This window comes from Gobius niger (genome assembly GCF_951799975.1).
Source record: "Gobius niger genome assembly, chromosome: 13".
In the NCBI taxonomy this organism is placed as follows: domain Eukaryota; kingdom Metazoa; phylum Chordata; class Actinopteri; order Gobiiformes; family Gobiidae; genus Gobius; species Gobius niger.
The window spans coordinates 29,127,591-29,147,550 of NC_136864.1; the positions used below are offsets into that span (position 1 = coordinate 29,127,591).

Here is a 19,960-nt window from a genome sequence, read left to right on the forward strand (position 1 = left end):
GTTTCTTTTTCCGTCGCAGCTGGCAGCAGTCCCTCTGAAAGTCCCAGGAATGTCTCCGCCAGCTCCTCCGCCAACTTCCAATTCGCCCGCAGGTAATATCCCCGTCATTATAAGATTGCATTATTTTTAAGAGGCTTAGTGGAACCTATTGTCATTTTTCTGGTGCGTTGCTTGCTTGGGTAATTGGGATTGCTCCGATTATAAACGCCGCCAAGTGCTTCGGCCAGCTGGTTTCACGCTATTTTCTCCCAAGGTTTGTACTTTAATTGCGATGCAGTGGGATTTGAGGATAATTTGATGCTAAAAGCCAATCATAAGCCCACTGTTTAGGTCTGTTTGCTGCCAAGTGCAACACGTTGGAGCGTCAACACTTGAGAGAAGACGGAAACATGAACTGCTTAAGAAACGCACACGCATTTCAGAACATGGTTGTAGAGCACTAAACTACAGGGTTAGAACGTTTTTACAGATCCCAATGGAGACAGGCTGATCTTGAGATGGTTTGCTCAGGACTAGCTAGCTGGAGGATTAGCCTACTGCGCTAGTTTTTAGAAAACCGGAGCTGATGGAGGGGTGCGAACATGCAAAACTTTAGTTAACCAAAAATATATGTAAATTCATGTAAAACTTGCCGACCAAAGCTGGAATACTTTCATAAAAGTATTCCAGTATTCTACACGGAAGTATTCTTCCGTGTATCCATTACCAGGCCATGGGAGCAGGAGTCCAAACTGCTTTTTTCACTCTAGGGCTGTGCAATTAATCGAAATTCGATCACGATTTTGATTACAACAGTAAACCATTACAAAATTAGCATAATCGCAAAAAATCTAGTATATATATATATATATATATATATATATATTTTTTTTTTTCAAAATTTTTTTTTTTCAAAATTTTTTTCCAATGTTTTTTCAATGTTTTTTTTTTTTTTGCAAAGCAGACTTGCGTCATTTCAGGCCGCTGGGATCATTTTCCCTTTGCTTTTCACGTGCCATGGCTCATGCTTTTGTCTGACATAAAAACAAAGGGCGCTGTGTGATGATGTCATCAGGCCGCACTGCTCAGTTTACTTGCGCAGGTGTGAGGGCTGGCCAGCAGGGGGCAGGTGTGAAACAGAGACCTCTCTTTAATCAAGGCGCACTTGAAATCATTTGTACTTTGATGACTGTCCAGAAAACATAAAATATCATCATAGTGTTTTGATTAATAAATAAATAAAATAAAGATAGACTTTTTTTTAAAGGCAACAAATAATCGTTTGAATAATCGTGATTTCAATTATGACAAAAATAATCGTGATTATTATTTTTTCAATAATGGAGCAGCCCTATTTCACTCTGTTTAGTCAACTATACCCAAAATACAGACGCACTCATCCCTAAATGGATTATTTAATTTGTTATTTCTCATCAATCTATCTTTCTTCATTCAATGCTCCAGCAATTTTTCCGTCCCCTTCCCCAGATCTGTGCCCCGATACAAACCTGTCTCTGAGCCCACGGACACTTCCTTTGACTTCAGGGCTTTAGTTTCTGCTCTGGCATGCTCCGTCAGCTGTGGGACCGTATAGAGGGGTGCGACGCCTTTCCAAATCAAGTCCAATCCATTTAGTTTACCTCAGGTGGACTCCAGCCAAGTTGTCGAAACCTCTCAAGGACGATCAGTGGGAGAAGGATGCACCTGTGCTCAGAGCGTCATAGCAGAGGCTCGTCACGGACCCTCTCGCACACGCACAGAGCATCAGACTTTGGAAGCGGGGATGTTCGTTTCGATTTACTTTTCATCAGTCGACAAAAATGTAGAGAAAAACACTCAAATAGACCCAAATTTAAGGTAAAGTAAATATTGTGACAAACGTGTGCAGCTGGAGAGCCACGCGCTGGACTCTTGGCATTTGTGCAGCCAGTCTAATGAGCCGGCCCAGTGCACATCCCCATTACTGCTGCGATTATGGGCACGACCTCTCCTGCCTCTTCTACTGCGCTTTCCAGCCTCTGTGTACAGAGAGGTTTGGAGAACACCGCGTCCTTTAGCGCGACGGGACTGTACATGTAACAGCCAGGTAACCGCGTGACACTATGTGGAAAAGGGATCTGCTGTTTACCATTATAAAAAAATAAATTAACAATTGCAGCCTCTTAAATTGAAGCTTTATCCTGAAATGGCACAGATTTGGTGTTTTTTTTAAGGGTTATATGTGCACCAAAAGTCAGTTGTGTATTTCCATTAGAAATGAGGCCGTTTATTAGCATTGGCACAGTTTTCATTTCAAAGCGCCAAGCTGACAGTTTTGACATGTCTCTTGATTGATTTATTATCTGGCAGAGCAGTGACGAGCTGTTACATGCAGGACTGTCATTGCATAATCACAAATGCTCAATAACGGAGATCTGACACAATTTACTCATTATATACCCCCAGGTTTATTTTCAAGAGTACCTTTTGCCATCATAGGGGTAAATGTAAAAGCTTAAAGAGGGGGTATTATGCTTTTTTCAATCACATACTACAATGATGAGCAAACCTTCTGTTGGTCTGTAAATGCAGGAAATTAGAATAACTGCCTTGTATAAAATGGCTCTCTCAAAATGGCTGTAGTGAATGTCTTGAAATAGGCCTCTGTCTCTTTAAGAACCTCTGAGCCTTTCGGACACGCCCCCTCCACACGCTGTCTGTGGCATCAGTGGGGAGGGGGTTCTGCTGAGGAGCAGTGGTTGGTTACTCGGCTGGTGACGAAAGCTCGGAGGCGTCTCCAGGAGGTGGGGGCGTTCCCGCGAGGACTCAGGCAAAGCTATCCCTAAAATGGCCGCCATCAGAGTTTTTACAGATTACTTAAAAATACGGGAATGTGCCAAGGCAACACTTCAGGCATGTTTTTAATGAGGGAGTGACATAATAACATGATGTAAAGCTTGAAAAAGTCGAATTTGCATAAGACGCCCCCTTTAAATAAATAATTTAAAAGATTTCAAACTATCGCACTTTTTTAGTGATTGCAAACATGGAAGTTAGAATCATTTACATTTGCACAAACATTTAATTGTTTTATGTGAGATGTATCATTACAGCTAGAAACGAGTGGGTCTGGTGTCGATCCTAAAGGTTTTTATTTATTTATTTCTTTAATCCGTTAGTTGAGCTCAGTCACAGACATAGAAATCACAGAAATGCCTTTAGCTATCTGACCTGCTCCTTCAAATGCACATATTTTGTCTGACGTTGAATCACGGACCCAATTTAAATTGAACATGCCTCACAAATGCATAGGCAAGCCATGCGCGATACTAACGTATGGGTGGTGCAATTTATATATCATTTTTGTGGTTTCTTTACCATCAAGGTGTTATAAGATGATGTTTAGTTGCCATTGGATGCTAACTCACTGCATTTGAGTTAGCATTTAGCTCAGAGGACACTTTTATATGCTCATTTGTATCTTAAGGTAAAATCTCTACAGGTCTGCCCATTCATTAATGATTTGTAACCAGTTCTTGAGTCATCTTCTGTACTCTGTAGCTGAAGTGTCGAATGTTTCGCTTCTCATCCAAAAGGCTTCATCGGGGCACTGTACTACAGAGTACAGAAGATGACTCAAGAACTTTCATTGAAGATGGACAACTCCTGTATGACTGAGAGCCTACACAGACAATAATTTGCGATATTTGGTGGCTAATGCTAACGGCTATAGTAAACATACATAGAGCAATGTAGCGGACACTGAAAGGTTTCCCGGACTAGCCTTCATGCTAACTGTCCGCATACGTTAGGGTCGAACGCTAACAGTCAGAGTGAGTCACGCTGCTTTATTCTGCCAATGTTCTGCTTCCACTCTAAAGACTAAATGAAGGCATCAAAAAAGGCAAAGCAAAAGTAAACTGTAATTTTTTGAGTTTGTAGTGTGTACAAAGCCTGCGAAAGCTGTTTTTAATCTGCTTAGGACATTCGCAAATCTGATATCAGTATCAGGACTCTTGGGTCAGTGGCTAACAGTGGAATATCGTTTGATCACACTTTAAAGTACGGATGCAGTCTTCAGTGTGCACAAAAATAACTTCTCAATATTCATCATAGTTTTAGGATGAAATAAAAAGCCTCTCAGCCCCAACTCCAAAGTGGAATGCTTATCTGCAGGCCGCCATTAGCTCTGCGCTGCTTTTTTGGCACAATGCAGCGCGGCGCTCTCCGAGAAGGGCCGTCTCTCCAGCATGACTCATCGCATTTTGAAGTGACTTTCCGCGAGCCGACTGCTGCGCCTGCACTTTGGGAGCTCCTCCGGGTGTGTTTAGCGCTCACCCCGGCTTTAAAAGAGCTTTTTTTTCTGAGGTTACTGTGCCATCATGTCATTACCGCGGCCTTGCCTCGGAATAACGCTGCCTTCACGCTGTTCTATACCGGCCTGTTATTATGCAAATGTGAAAGAAAGCAAGGCGAGAAGAACACAATTAAATCCACCGCTTTCTCCCCAAATGAAATTATGATTTTTTTTCCTTTTAACCCAGAGGTGAAAATCTCCCACGACTGCAGTTGACATTTGCCCCGGGCGCTGAATCCCAAATTGATTTTGAAAACGCGTTTTAATCATCCCGCCTCTAAGCTCTTTTCAGTCGCCACATATTACAACAATATGGGAAGAAAATGCATGTCCGAGCCCCGCAAATCCTCCCTGAAATCCTGGGTTATTGTGTCAGACCGCGTCCCTGAAGATACGGTTTATGGAAGAAAACATTCAAAGATTATGGTTGTATTATAGTCAGATTGAGCTGGCCCCTCGAAAGGCTTTCTCATTTAAAATGGCTTGACTGAAGAACGGAAACTCTCCACAGTGGTCCGCGCTGACGTCTTTTGCGGGTGGCGTGACTCGCTGACAATGGGAAATTCAGGCAGATGGGACTAAAGTAACATCCAGTTGGGCTGAAGTGGATACTTAAAGGCCCGGAACCGGATAGTTTTGTGTTTGCAAACACTGAAAGACAGTGCGCAAATTTGCCAACGGATTTCTGACATCCCAATTTTTAACAGGGATGAGTTTATATGCACTTTGAAGCCAAACTGCATAACATTTCACACTGTTAATTCACTGTTACGATGTTTGTGGGTGCTAGCAAACATTTACAGACTAACATTAGCTAAAAACGGTACAAAAAAGCCGTGGAACAACTGCTGCTGAGTCACTTCTGGTATACATCTAACACACTGTGGTGTCCAAGTGTTTAAAAGTGAGCAATAACTCCAGTATTTTACCTTCTATAATCTCCATTAGTCTATTAATGCTTGCGATATGGAAACACGGTCCTGAACTCAATTTCACTGACTGTTTATATGAGTTTATATGAGTGAAAAATACATCAAAAACGTATATGTCTTGAGAAAGAGGAGCGTTACTTTCAAAGCCTAGTGTAAGAATTGTTGCATTCTTAAAGGGATATTTCAGGATTTTTGACATAGGGCCTAATTTCCTAGTTATCCAGAGCGTTGCTGATTTCTATATATATATTTTTTTCATTCATGCAATTCTTATGTTTGAAGAGTTTCGTGGCGCTAGGCTAGTGCAAGGCTAGCGCATGTCTATGGTATCAGCTAGCCTGCATCAAAATCAGTCTGACCCGCTCCACAGAGCACCTGAGGCAAATCACTTATAGCACTAGACTAACCATATAAATGTCTGTCGATTTTAACCATTTTGCATGTAAAATACCTTATATTTGAGCAGCAGCTTCATGGTTGTATAAGCTACGCGGCGGCGGAGTGATCTGCTAGAAAATAGTCCCTCAAAATGTGATCATTCATGTGATGCAAGGTCAGTTATATTCCCCAAATTATTCTATCGATACAGACATTTATATGGTTAGTCTGGTGTTATAAGTGATTTGCCTCAGGTGCTCTGTGGAGCGGGTCAGACTGTTTTTAATGCAGGCTAGCCGATACCATAGAAATGCGCTAGCCTTGCACTAGCCTAGCGCCACGAAACTCTTCAAATATAAGAACTGCATGAATTACAAAAAAGAAAAATCTGTAGAAATCAGCAACACTCCGGATAACTAGGAAATGAGGCCCTATGTCAAAAATCCTGAAATATCCCTTTAAAGTGATAGTCTGTAAGTTTACAAAGTGAGGAGATAAAGTGAAATCTGAATGTAAACAGATTCCTCCCCTCTTGGACCAGGAAGCCACTCATAGTTTGCATAATGAGCAGAGCAGGAACAGAATTTTCAAAAGATAACTGTCAAGCTCCTCCCCCTCACTCCTGACAGGCAGGTTCACAGGAAGGCTCGTCTCATTGGTCAAAGTGGTCTCCAGGGGATTCTGATTAGTGTCTGAAATCTGCAAAGGGAAGGGCGTTAGAAAACAATATTACATCATTTTACTTGTGTTACCTCAAATTTCAAACCCAGGCACTCAATTATGCACAATTCGTAAAAACATTTAAAGTTACAGATTATCACAAGTACCAGTAATAAAAGTCAAGAAACCTGGCTCAAACATACCTGCTTTGCCATGTCCTACAATGCCTGTGATTGTTATCCGTCACGGAAGTAGCTCAGAGGAATAGCTGCAGTCGTAGTCAATAGTTGGTCTAGCACAGAGGGAGGTGTGGGCGCTGCTTATCTCGCCTCATTTCAATCCCATCAGTAAACGCTGCATATTTACTCCCCCTCTGTCTGTCTCTCTCTGTCCTCTCTCGGTGTTTGCTCCCGTTCGGTTGGATCTCCGCAGCCAGCTGGCCCGCAATGAAAGGTGAGCGAACGACGTGCAGGTATCGGCCTCTCCATGAACCATCATCAGACGAGCTCAGACCGTGCTGCTGTTTTCACATAACAAAATAGCGAGCCATTAGCCGCGAGAGCTAAACAAGCACCTATCTTTCTAAACACAGAAGTCTCCTCCGGAAGTTTTGAAGATGCTGTCAGCGATTGTCTGCCCGCCGCGAAATGCCTAAATATTTAGATAATCAGCGCAACTTTCCCTGTGGGATACGATGTGGGTAGGAAGCCGAATATTGTGTACTGCAAGTCGACTAGCCTTTTGTTGTTGTGTAAGGAGCCTTTAGCATGTTGCTTTGGGAAGTGATTTCAATCTGTTACAAGCGCAGGATATTTTTAATGCTTTGATAATTGTCTCTATTATCAACTGCGAAGGCCCATGCAGTAACTTCATGAACTTGTTTACAATAATGTGATGGTGTTGTTTCCTTAAAGTGATATTTCAGGATTTTTGACAAAGGGTCTCATTTCCTAGTTATCCAGAGTGTTGCTAATTTCTGGAGATATTTTTTTTTGTAATTCATGCAGTTCTTATATTTGAAGAGTTTCGTGGCGCTAGGCTAATGCAAGGCTAGCGCATTTCTACGATATCAGCTAGCCTGCATTAAAAACAGTCTGACCCGCTCCACAGACTAACCATATAAATGTCTGTGTCGATAGAGTAATTTTAACCATTTTGCATGTAAAATACCTTATATTTGAGCAGCATCAGCTTCGTGGTTGTATAAGCTATGCGGCGGCGGAGTGATCTGCTAGAAAATAGTCCCTCAAAGTGCGTTCAAAGTCATTCATGTGATGCAAGGTCAGTTATATTCCAAAAAATATTCTATGGACACAGACATTTATATGGTTAGTCTGGTGTTATAAGTGATTTGCCTCAGGTGCTCTGTGGAGCGGGTCACACTGTTTTTAATGCAGGCTAGCTGATACCATAGAAATGCACTAGCCTTGCACTAGCCTAGCGCCACGAAACTCTTCAAATATAAGAACTGCATGTATTACAATAAAAAAAAAAATCTCCAGAAATCAGCAACACTCTGGATAACTAGGAAATGAGGCCCTATGTCAAAAATCCTGAAATATCCCTTTAAAGTTGTGAAAGGTGTTGATAAAGTCAGCCCTTTGAAGAAATGGGACATTAGAAATGAGTTAAGAAAGTTAGGAATGAGTTATGACCACAACTATTTAAATCGCCTCTATTTACTCCCTCTTTCACTGTTTATGAACTAAAAACAGTCCGGTACAGACACTTTAATCTTCCTACACTTTGCTGAAGTCAGGGTTTCTACAGGTGGCAGAAAGTCCTAAAAATACTATATTTTTAATGCCACAAATGCAAAGAATCTAGACATATTTCATTTTGTAAAATTTGTAAACATTCGAAGAAACTGGGGAATGAGGGGACATTATGATATTCAAAACTGGTCAGAACTGGCATTTGTTTTGGATTGTAGTTTTTGTGTTTTTGACAAATGTATGTAGTAAAAATAGTTGAGCAATGTCATTGTTTTGGGTTCTGCCTCCAAGGAAATATGTATTTTCTCAGAAATTTAGAATCAATGTCATTTAATGCCTTTTAAGGCCCTACAGCAACCTGATTGTAATGTGCATTTTTTCTTCTAGTGCAGAAGGGGAGAAAAACCTAAATGCACTGCTACAAAGTTTGGAATGTATCCATGTTTAGTTTATACATTATAGGATAGAGAGTTTAGCTATAACGGTAGCTGGCATCGAGTAAATATGGCCTGAAGCAATTGACCTTTAGCCCTTGAATTTACTTTGGCACAGTTGCGTTCATAATTCGCTGGGTCGGCATCAGGAAAAAGTTACACTGTATTGCTTCGAGCACTAGATGTACTTTGGCAAGTTTGTGAATCGGCAAGTTTCTGTTGGAACGCAGGCGTCTGAACAGTTTAAAGAAGTTCAACTGCGGCGACCTTTGTGCTGTTACCAAGTTCTTTTTTTTTCATCGTGCGCTGTAGGGAGCGGCAAATGAGTCGAGTTTGTATTGAGCTGTTGTTTCGGAGACTTTGGAGACAAAAGTTTGAGCGGGCACACACACGACTCATCACAGCGAATCATCATATTGAACAGTTTAGCGAATTTGGAACAAAAAAAAAGATGTGAGCTGTCTTAAGGCACAAGCAAGAAAATGAAGTATCCTAACCCTGTTCCTGTTGTTTCCACAGGCCTGATGGCAGGAGGTGGTCTGTGGCCTCCGTTCCCTCGTCTGGATACTGCACCAACGCTCCCAGCTCATCCGTCTCTGTAAGCTCTTATATTTGCAAACTTTTATCTCTCCACTAACAGGCTTCACCAAGAAATCTGGACTTAAAGCGTGTTTGTCAAACCTTTATGATGGCGACAGCTTGAGAACAACTGCCCTAGATATTATTGACTCACTGACTGTACTCCTGCTTACGTATTTGTGTCATGGGAGCCATCTTTGCGCCTAATAGTTTTAAAGCATTCATGAGTCTACGGTGACTTGTAAACCCGTGCTGCTGACTCAACCCACTAAGTCACTCTTACGAGGATGTAAAGCTGTCCACGAGGACTGATTTATCCTGTTGGTGAAAGTAAACACACTGACCACACTGGTGCCTCTGACTGAAGAATAATATAGAACGTTGCATTGTTTGTACTTCAGTGTTTGTTAGACGTTTTCTTGAGCTGATTTGTAAATAGTTGGCGGGAGCAGGTGCAGAAGTCCATGTCCAGATTGTTGGATGAGACGTGGGTCAGACTCACTGACAGGACAGAGAATATGGTGTTTTTTCCATTGGGTGACTCAGATGGAAGTCAGGCCTATTTCCTCTGATGAGCCACGCTCCTATCATCTCCCTTCAGCCACGGCACGGGAAGTGAATTCCTCAATACAGAAGTCAGTGATACAGTAATTGGTCAGTTTCCCCCGTCTATAAGTACAATGGAAAGTGGGGCAGGCATCGATTCACAGTAATGTCTTTGAGTGATCTCTGCGAGTTACCGACAGTGCTGGTTTTAAAATGAATAGAAGGAAGCGTGACTGACTTTTAGACAATTCAAGTCGTACTATAGTGTTTATTTTTTGGATCTAACTGAACGTTACCATAGAAATCTGCCATTTTAGGGGGAACTAGCAAAACATCGTCCATAGACTGTACAGTAGCTTTCAAATACAAGCAAACCATGAAAATATTCCTTTTGTCTTAAAGACGTGCAACCAGCGGCATGTGAATGATGACTCCCAATATTTTACATTTTAAAGTCTCATTGGATTTGTTAAGAAGTCGACCGATATATCGGACCGATATTTGGGTAATTTACAATATCTGCTCTTGGCCAATATCATGCACCTTAAAGCCCGATACCTTCGAAACCAAACGTGATCGAGACACCCCACCCACAACTGGGCCTCAGAGGAGCTGAGAAACATTACAGTGAGAATTGGTCACAAGTTTGTAAACCTATTTTCTATCCTCTGAAGTACCTACGAAACATGAATGCCATGTGAATGAATAAACCCGTCCTATGCCCTTAATAAAACGCCCCCTGTTGTCACAGTTCAACACTGACGCATTTTACAGTTTAGAAGCATCATACACAGGATTATAGACAAGAGGGCAGTGCATATCGGCATCAGCCAATCAAAATCCACAAAAAATGGCATAAGCCTGCGAAAAACCCATGTCGATCATTAAGGAATGTACTAATTTTTCCAGAATTCACAGCGGTTTTGATGACACAATCCTGAATCCTTGAATGTGAACAGTGTGTTAAAGCAGTACTGAGCAACTCATGCCCCTGGAGGCCATAAGCGCCACTGCAGGGGTCGTAGCATGTTACGTTTTTTTACTCATTAATTGTCCGTGAGAGTAAATACTACGCTGACAGAAAAGACAAGGGGAGAGAGGGAGATTGTACATCCAATTACACAATGGAGATATTTTATTTCACTCAAACTTGGCTGTAAATACTGTTTAGTGGCGCTAGCCCGCAGTTAGCTTAGCTTCTTCTTTGTTATTCCATTAGTGTGTATTGGGGCTTCCGGGTCGGAGCAGGGAATCATCCCATTAACACTTGTATTACCCCCAGAGGGACTACGAAAAGGTTTTATTAAGGTAAACAAGTTACTTAGTACTGCTTTAAACAAAATAGTCACAATTTCAGTTTTGGTCGACGGTTGTTATTAACCTGTACATTTTATAATAATGATTTATACCCAGTGTGATGATTTTTAGGCTACTTTTAATATGTCAATAAAAAAACGCTTCTTTGTCACAGATCAAAGACACATTTCCTCTGACTATGGAAGTGTTAGCATGTGAGTTTAGTACAAGATGCTAAAAGTATCATCTGTTAGTTAAACCAACGTATTACTCTGATTTTTTAGATCATAGAAGTGCAAAATCAACTGTGGTGGTCACTGTGGTTGTCATTCTTATTAGGAAACTTCGAAGTGCTTCTTTCCATCATTCATATTTCATCACTCACCCTATTCCTCTTCCCCAGCTGCTCTGGGTGCAGATCTGCAATCCTTTCTTGTAACCTTCCACCCACCACCGTTACTGCACAACATATGAACTTCACTGACTTCTATCCTATACTTTTATTTTGAACTTAAAGCTGATAAAAAGGTTCTGGTGTGGACAATTAAAGCAGGTGCCGTAACGAGAAGAGTACACGTAATAGGCCTCACACTGGTTTATGGCCAGCTGTGAGAACCTATTGCGTGCTGAATTGCTGTAATTTCTCAGCTATAAATACCATGCATTTTTTTTTTACCGAACCTGTTCATTATATGCTTAACGGGACGGGAACGCAAAAGAGTGCATCCGCCATTCCCGTCATTTCTGTCTGCCCAATTGTGAGGGAAAGTACAGCAAACGTGAGGCCCGTCGCTAAAACAACACACAGTCTCGCTAATGTTTTCTGTTTCCTGAATGACATCATCGAGCAAGTCTGGACCGGACTGAACTTTCCGTATCAGGGTGTGGCTGGCTAGCCGTTTCCATGGCAATTATCTGACATTTCTAATGATTTTCCGACACCTCAGGAATAGACATTTCAGAAAACTTTAGTAAGAAATGAAAGAAAAAAACTGTATGGGAATGTTATGTTTTTGACTGTTACTAAATGGCGGACCTCGGTTCACACGGCAACACATCCTTGCGAACCGATCAGAACCACACGGCAACACATCCGGACCCGAGCCTTGGATCCGAACTTTGGACCCAACTGTAAATCCCTCCCTCTCCCTCCGTCTCTGACTGCTGCAGAGCGGTATAACTGCAGACGTGATGAACAGAAAGTGCTGCCGCTGAGATCCTTTTTATTTTTTTAGAAACGGTCACGGAATGACTCGCTAAAGTTTTAAAACTGAGGACATCCTAATTAAATATGCACGCACGATCGTAATGTGCAAAATAACGCCACTGTTTCCCGGACGGAACCAGGGTGGAACCAGGACGGAACTAGGACGGAACTAGGACGGAACCAGGTCGGAACCAGGTCGGAACCAGGTCGAAACCAGGACGGAACCAGGTCGAAACCAGGTCGAAACCAGGTCGAAACCAGGACGAAACCAGGACGAAACCAGGACGAAACCAGGACGAAACCAGGACGAAACCAGGACGAAACCAGGACGAAACCAGGACGAAACCAGGACGAAACCAGGAGGAAACCAGGACGGAACCAGGACGGAACCAGGACGGAACCAGGACGAAACCAGGTCGGAACCAGGACGGAATCAGGACGAAACCAGGTCGGAACCAGGACGGAATCAGGTCTGAATCAGGTCGAAACCAGGACGAAACCAGGACGAAACCAGGACGGAACCAGGACGAAACTAGGACGGAACTAGGACGAAACCAGGACGGAACTAGGACGCAACCAGGACGAAACCAGGACGAAACCAGGTCGGAACCAGGACAGAACCAGGACGAAACTTGGACGAAACCAGGACGGAACCAGGACGGAACCAGGTCAGAATCAGGACGGAACCAGGTCGGAACCAGGTCGGAACCAGGACGGAACCAGGACGGAACCAGGACGGAACCAGGGCGGAACCAGGGCGGAACCAGGGCGGAACCAGGACGGAACTAGGGCGGAACCAGGACGGAACTAGGACGGAACCAGGTCGGAACCAGGTCGAAACCAGGTCGAAACCAGGACGAAACCAGGACGAAACCAGGACGAAACCAGGACGAAACCAGGACGAAACCAGGACGAAACCAGGACGAAACCAGGAGGAAACCAGGACGGAACCAGGACGGAACCAGGACGGAACCAGGACGGAACCAGGACGAAACCAGGTCGGAACCAGGACGGAATCAGGACGAAACCAGGTCGGAACCAGGACGGAATCAGGTCTGAATCAGGTCGAAACCAGGACGAAACCAGGACGAAACCAGGACGAAACCAGGACGGAACCAGGACGAAACTAGGACGGAACTAGGACGAAACCAGGACGGAACTAGGACGCAACCAGGACGAAACCAGGACGAAACCAGGTCGGAACTAGGACGAAACCAGGACGGAACTAGGACGGAACCAGGACGGAACCAGGACGGAACCAGGACGGAACCAGGACGGAACCAGGTCGAAACCAGGACGGAACCAGGTCGAAACCAGGACGGAACCAGGACGGAACCAGGACGGAACCAGGATGGAACTAGGACAAAACCAGGACGGAACCAGGACAGAACCAGGACGGAACCAGGACGGAATCAGGTCGGAACCAGGACGGAACCAGGACGGAACCAGGTCGAAACCAGGACGGAACTAGGACGGAACTAGGACGGAACTAGGACGGAACCAGGACGGAACCAGGACGGAACCAGGACGGAACCAGGACGGAACCAGGACAGAACTAGGACGAAACCAGGACGGAACCAGGAAGAAACCAGGAAGAAACCAGGAAGAAACCAGGACGGAACCAGGACGGAACCAGGACGGAACCAGGACGGAACTAGGACGGAACCAGGACGGAACCAGGACGAAACCAGGAAGAAACCAGGACGGAACCAGGATGGAACCAGGACGGAACCAGGACGGAACCAGGGCGGAACCAGGGCGGAACCAGGGCGGAACCAGGACGGAACCAGGACGGAACCAGGACGGAACCAGGGCGGAACCAGGGCGGAACCAGGGCGGAACCAGGGCGGAACCAGGGCGGAACCAGGACGGAACCAGGACGGAACCAGGACGGAACCAAGACCTGCATGGTGTTTTCTGGCCAGCAGGATGTAGAGATGGTGATGTCAGCCCTACAGCACAATGGTCCTTTGAGGCGTCTGTCAGTTGGGCCTCTTATAAGACGTCCTCGCCACAGTCCGCCAAGTGTCCAGTTTCCTCCTTTGGCTCTTTGTCTAAAAGCCTTATAGTGCCGTCTTACTGCAAATATTTAGTGGCTTAAAGAAGACAGAAGGAAATGTGTAGCTTTTAGAAAAGAAAAGTACACACATGCAATAAATATAATATAAAGCGCCTCTTGATTCTAGTAAATTGCATGAAATGGTCCCTCTTGGCCCAACATCTCCTGTATAAACATAGTAAAAGTTTTATAATGTGGAAATGACACATGAACACCTGCTCAAGTACATGATCTAATGAAAAACTGACAAGTTTTTACACAGTGACCGAATGCATGTCTTTGTATTTTATTGGTTTATTATGCATATAATGTAGAAAAAGTGCGTAAAAAAGGGAACAATCTGAGGTTAGGAAGAGCAGTGGGTTAAGAGTTCCTCGACAGGCTGGGGTGTAGCTTGTTCAAAATCCACCCATAGACACATTGTTATACTGTCCATTGTCCAAGATTGTTCCTTGTCCAGTTACCAGCCATCCACCATATAGAACTTACACATATTTTCTTAGCTTTCAAATGAGGCATTGTATTGGGGGAAAAAACATGAAAGCGTGACAAAATAGTGCGGGAAAAAAAAGGTGAGAAAAACACAACAATAACGTGACAAAAAAGTGAGAAAGAAAGCTACAAAAAAACAACATAGGGAGAACAAAAGCATTGAAAACAAATAAGTGATGAAAACATGACAAAATACAACAAAAAACTACAAAAATGTGACAAAAACATGACCTAGGCGCTGCGGCAAAAATAGTTTAGATCAGTTTTTGTAGGTCTTTGCTTTAAGTGAGGGGTTACCCTGACCTATAGGTTGGAAACTCCAGTTGAGAGGCATTTAGATTTGGGTGATGCTGAACTGGAGAAAATGTGCATGTTAAGGCCCCACCTTAACAAGCACATTTTCTCCAGTTCACTTTACGAGGTTAAAAAGGGCAAAAATAGAGGAAAAACTCAGCCCTGTCTCCACACTTCTCCAGGTCCTGTCGATAAAAGCCCAAAGCTAAAACTTTGAAAATCCATTGAACAAAAAACAGCATTGTTACAAATATGCTACCCCCTCGGTGGCGTCACAGGAGGAAAATCTATTTTTTAGAAACAATAAAACACTTTGGGGCAAGGCTTTTAATTTGTTTTTGACAGGTGTAAAGTTCCCATTGGATGTCATATTACAGCGAGCCTTTAGAGGGCGGTATCACCATGATTGTGTTCCTGTGCAAAAAAACCTCCACATTGTCTCTTCTAGTAATGTGACTGGTTGTGAAAAGCAATTATAACATTTATAAATGTTTCTGCGTTTTCGAGTAACCGACACCTCTCCCCATCTGTGTCTGTTTCCAGTCATCTTCGTCCCAGGAGCTGCTGCACCAGCTGCCCTTCCAGCCCACGCAAGATGACCTGCACTTCCTGTTCAAACACTTCCGCAGCACAGAGTGTGTGGCCGACGAGGACCCCTCCCACCAGTCTGCGCCCGCTCACAGAGTCCGCTCCAGGAGCCTCAGGTACTCATGCACTGGGCACTACTGTGATCAGACTGAATGTTGGCCAACTGTCTGCACTGCACTTCATGCTATGAAGTAAATGTAATGCTTGTGCAGTTTGTGGATATATTTATAACACACTACGCACGTTTCAGTTGTGGCGAGTCTTTGGAGTCATGTCTTGTTGACTCATAACGTAGGTGTGTTGACAACTTCACCGACATTTTCTGTGGGAGTCAGAAAGATGGGACTAGACCCCAGTCGCAGTAAATCAAACATATTTGAAAGTTAAAAGGAATTTTGCACGCACATTTCATTAAGTCCCGCTGCCAATAACAGACCAGAATAAACACACAAAATAGTTTAGCCTCATTTCCCCATCGTAACAGCGGCACAAACAACAAAACAACGGCCAAAGCTAGACGAATACATAACATTTTCCACCCACATCTCAACAGCAAACGATCTTGTGGTCATTTGTTAAGCGTTGACCCCAAAGTCTTTCAGTGATCTCGCTAAATTTATTTGAGATGACACTAAGACCAGAATGTTTTGGGGATGGTGTGAGCTGCACCGAGATGTCCATTACATTGTCAGGAGAGGGTTCAATCTGGCAGCTTTAAACAGATAAGTTAAAACAGTGTGTGGTTTTGATAACATAGAACCACACACCGTTGCTGTATTTTTGCTGTCACATCTTCCTGCCTCGTTTGAAACTTCGATATTTGACTGATGACCCTCCATCTCATCTCCACTGTCGTAGATTATTAAGCAGTTTTCTTCAGCCTTTCCAGCACTCCTTATGACGGTACATCTGTTGTCATCTCTGTGACTTGTGTAACAGAATGCTCCATCTGCTCTCTGTACGACTGCTCCCCGCCAAGAACAATTCCCTGTCGAGTGCATACGTGTGCGCTTCTCGTTCCTGTTGAAAGCCTTTATAGAGCAACATCTACGTTTCTGAGCTTTTAGCCACATGATGTTATACCCTCATCCTTCACATTTAGTCCTATCTCTCTTCTGCAATCAAAACACCAGCCCACACTCTGGTATAAGTCATACGGAGGTAGGGCTGTGCAATTAATCGAAATTCAATTACGATTTTGATTATTACACTACTACACGATTATAAAAATGTCATGATCGAGAAAAAACAATTATTATGGTTGCCCTCATGTTCTCCATCCAAAGCACAGAAAGTCCGTCCTGCAAGGTTTGTGTGAACAACTACCAGCGCAGCGCGATGAACTTTTGTATTTGTCGCAGAAATAATAATATCATAATTATATAATGATCATTTTTATACGTAGCTCGTGAGATAACGCTACTGATAAGTGCTCACCTGTGAGATCAAGAAAGGCTTATCTTGTCTTTTGCTGAAAGGAGAACGGAGGTTTAGAAGCCTCTATATCCTTTGCCCGGGGCTGGTTGTTGCAGAAAAGTCTATAACTCTTCCTCAGGGGCAGATCAAAACAAACTCGTATTTTTTCATGACACTGGGATGATTGTTTTTTTTTCCCCCTTCGCATTTCACGTGCTCCTGGCACATGCTTTAGTCCGACACAAACAAACAGAGCTGTGTGATGATGTCATCAGGCTGCACGGCTCTGTTTGCTTGGGCAGGTGTGAGGGCTTTCCAGCAGGGGGCAGGTGAGCCAGGGATGTTTCTAATACAGGATTAGTTCAGAAATGGTAGCATATTTAATGTAATTTGGACTTTTTTAACTGTCCAAAGGAAGTAATTTGCTGTTTTTTTTAAATTAGAAAATAAAGAAATATATGAAGATTTTTTTTCTTTTTTTAAGGCAACAAATAATCGTTTGATATTCATTTCAATTATTACTTTTTTCTATAATCGAGCAGCCCTATACTGATGAGTTTAAACATGTAGGCTCGCCACTCTTCCCTGTGCATATTTGCATGTTTGCCGGTTTCCATCTCCTATTTCAATGAACGTCTTCCCTTGTTGGAGCAGGTTGTGTGCCCTCTCCTGGCGATTTATGTAACTACATCGTACAAAATCGGAAGTTCCAGAGGTATTTATTCGATGCAAGTTATACTATCAAGCCTAAGGTGTCCAAAAGTAGCTAAATTGGAGATCATGCGTAATTGCGGCCCCTAAACTTGCTTTAGCATTTCACTTCTGTTGCCTTATACCAGCAGTCATTATTTTCTAACAAAACGATGATCAACAGATAAATGTGAACAGGATTGCTCAAAACTTTTGAATGTTGCAAAAATGCTCCTCCAGGTTTGTTTGTGATAAGGCAAAAACATGAATATAGCAAAAATTAAAGGGTTGATTTTTTTTTTTTTTCTCTCTCTCTTTAAAAAGCCAGAATAAAGCACAATGGGAGCTTTTACAGCCATCGTTATTTTTTACAGTATGACAGCATTGCACCATGGTATGATTATTGTGGTCGTCTTGGAGCGCAGCGATCCTTGGATTAGAATAGAGCTGTCCTCATCATGGAGCATTGCACTTCTCATTAAAAGGCTAACCCAGGCCTGTAATGGCTGTTCTTGCTGTATGCGCAGGGTTTGAGGCTGGCGCGGTTTATGACCGGGGTGTTGGCTGTGCAGCAATAATGCGGTTGCTTTTATATCTGCGTTTGTGGCACGTAATTAAATAAAGACCTTATAAAGTATGTTCCATTCCACTGGAACATTGTGTTTTATAAATATGGACTGGGTTTTGAACATCAACAGAATTAAAAAGTTAAAGAATGGCACTGTTTTGTTGAAATGTCCTCTTTTTTTGTAAGAGAAGACAAACATCACTGGGTTAGATGTGGAAAAACAACCTATACAGTGTATGTGTATGTATATATTTATCACAAAAGTACGAGACAAAATATCCACATCATAATTAGCCAAAATACATTGCAAAATCAATGAGGTCTTCCATCAGCCTAAAACAAAAACGAATTGTTTAATTGTTTTGTCATATTGTGCAGCCTTAGTACTAACTACATTACAAGTACTTTTCCTTCACAATGCCACAGTGCTGATCTTATAAGCACATATCAATGTTTTACTAGGTTACAAAACTACAAGCTGTTACAGTGACAAGACACAATAAAAACAAGTTGTTTTTTTGTTTAATTATCCAAATTTAAGCCCATCCACACCATCCACAGTTGTAAAGAAAAAAACATTTCACCATTGCCAAAACCACAGTCTGTCAGATCATATGTTTTTCCCTTCCCAATGACATTCTTGCAATATAATACCGCAAAATGACTACTTGACCTCACTTTCTATATGTAGGTCCACAAACATTACAAAGCCATAAATCCACAACCATCTGCTTATAGTAGTCTATAACCGCAAACAACTGGTGGCTATCGGTTACCCCGAAATATCTTCTCGGGGAGTGTGAAAGGAATCTCCGTGACCTCAAATACATCTCCGGGGCTAAGGCTCTCCCTTGGGGGATGGCTAATAGTATACATCATGTGCGTGCGTTTAAAATAGTGCAGCCTTCACATGTTGATATTGTTCCGTGATGCTGTGACATGGAAAAGAAACACTGGCGACTCTATTTTAAACGGGCCGTGACAGAGCGGTGATTTGTAATGTGTAGAAGCCGTAAGCTAACCCGCGTGCTCACAACAGATGCGGTCATGGATACCGCCCGCGAGAACACGATAGGCGACGGCTCATCTCCAAATGTTAATCGTCAACACAAAGTAATTTAAGAGCTGGGAACAGCGCGGTAAAGTATGCGTTTAAGCCGCGTCTGTGAGTTAGTGGCGGGCTTTCTTGCAAATGATATTCTATAGCTTTTGTTTGGAGGCCTTGGTCGTCTCAGTAAACACTGAAGTTACACTGCTGACACAAAAGGCTATAGAGGTCATGGTGGTTCAGGCGTTTAAGGCTGTAGACTCCCAAGACTTTTCTTCCATCAATTATATGGAAATTGTAGCTTCCCAAATTGTCAAAGAATGGCAAATTTAACACATTTCTTGATATTTAGGGTTGGATACACACACTTTTTAACAGCAGCACTTAAACAATAACACCAGACTATTACTTTTTGTTTTTTAAGTCTGGTCTTTGACTCTTTTCCCTGTGTGTTTCAGCCCTGGTCGGACTTGTAGCTCATTTGACAATGAGATTGTCATGATGAACCACGTCTACAGAGAACGCTTTCCCAAGGTACTGCTCTTCTTCTCCTATCTCTCTGCGCTCCTGCACAACACTGTTTTTCTTCTCTGTTGATTCTGAAAGATAACCCTGAACCATAACACCGTAGTGTTTATTATCCTTGCAATATGTCAATGTTTTGCAGCAGCAGATTATGCAGCTGGTTGGTAAAAGAAACATTTAGAAGCACAGTGAGAAGTGAAATGTGACAGTCCAAGGCT

The 19,960-nt window shown here is 42.9% G+C and overlaps 1 protein-coding gene across 3 annotated transcripts in view; it reads left to right on the forward strand.

Annotated features, from left to right (window-relative positions):
• The window catches only part of mast3a (microtubule associated serine/threonine kinase 3a), a 63,127-nt gene that overhangs the window by 25,999 nt on the left and 17,168 nt on the right, over positions 1–19,960 (forward strand). For all 3 annotated transcript variants that reach the window (XM_079568634.1, XM_079568632.1, XM_079568633.1), the window contains 5 exons: positions 20–92; positions 6,718–6,738; positions 8,954–9,032; positions 15,451–15,611; positions 19,676–19,751. In XM_079568634.1, the coding sequence (XP_079424760.1) occupies positions 20–92; positions 6,718–6,738; positions 8,954–9,032; positions 15,451–15,611; positions 19,676–19,751 (410 nt within the window). The remainder of the gene's footprint in view (positions 1–19; positions 93–6,717; positions 6,739–8,953; positions 9,033–15,450; positions 15,612–19,675; positions 19,752–19,960) is intronic.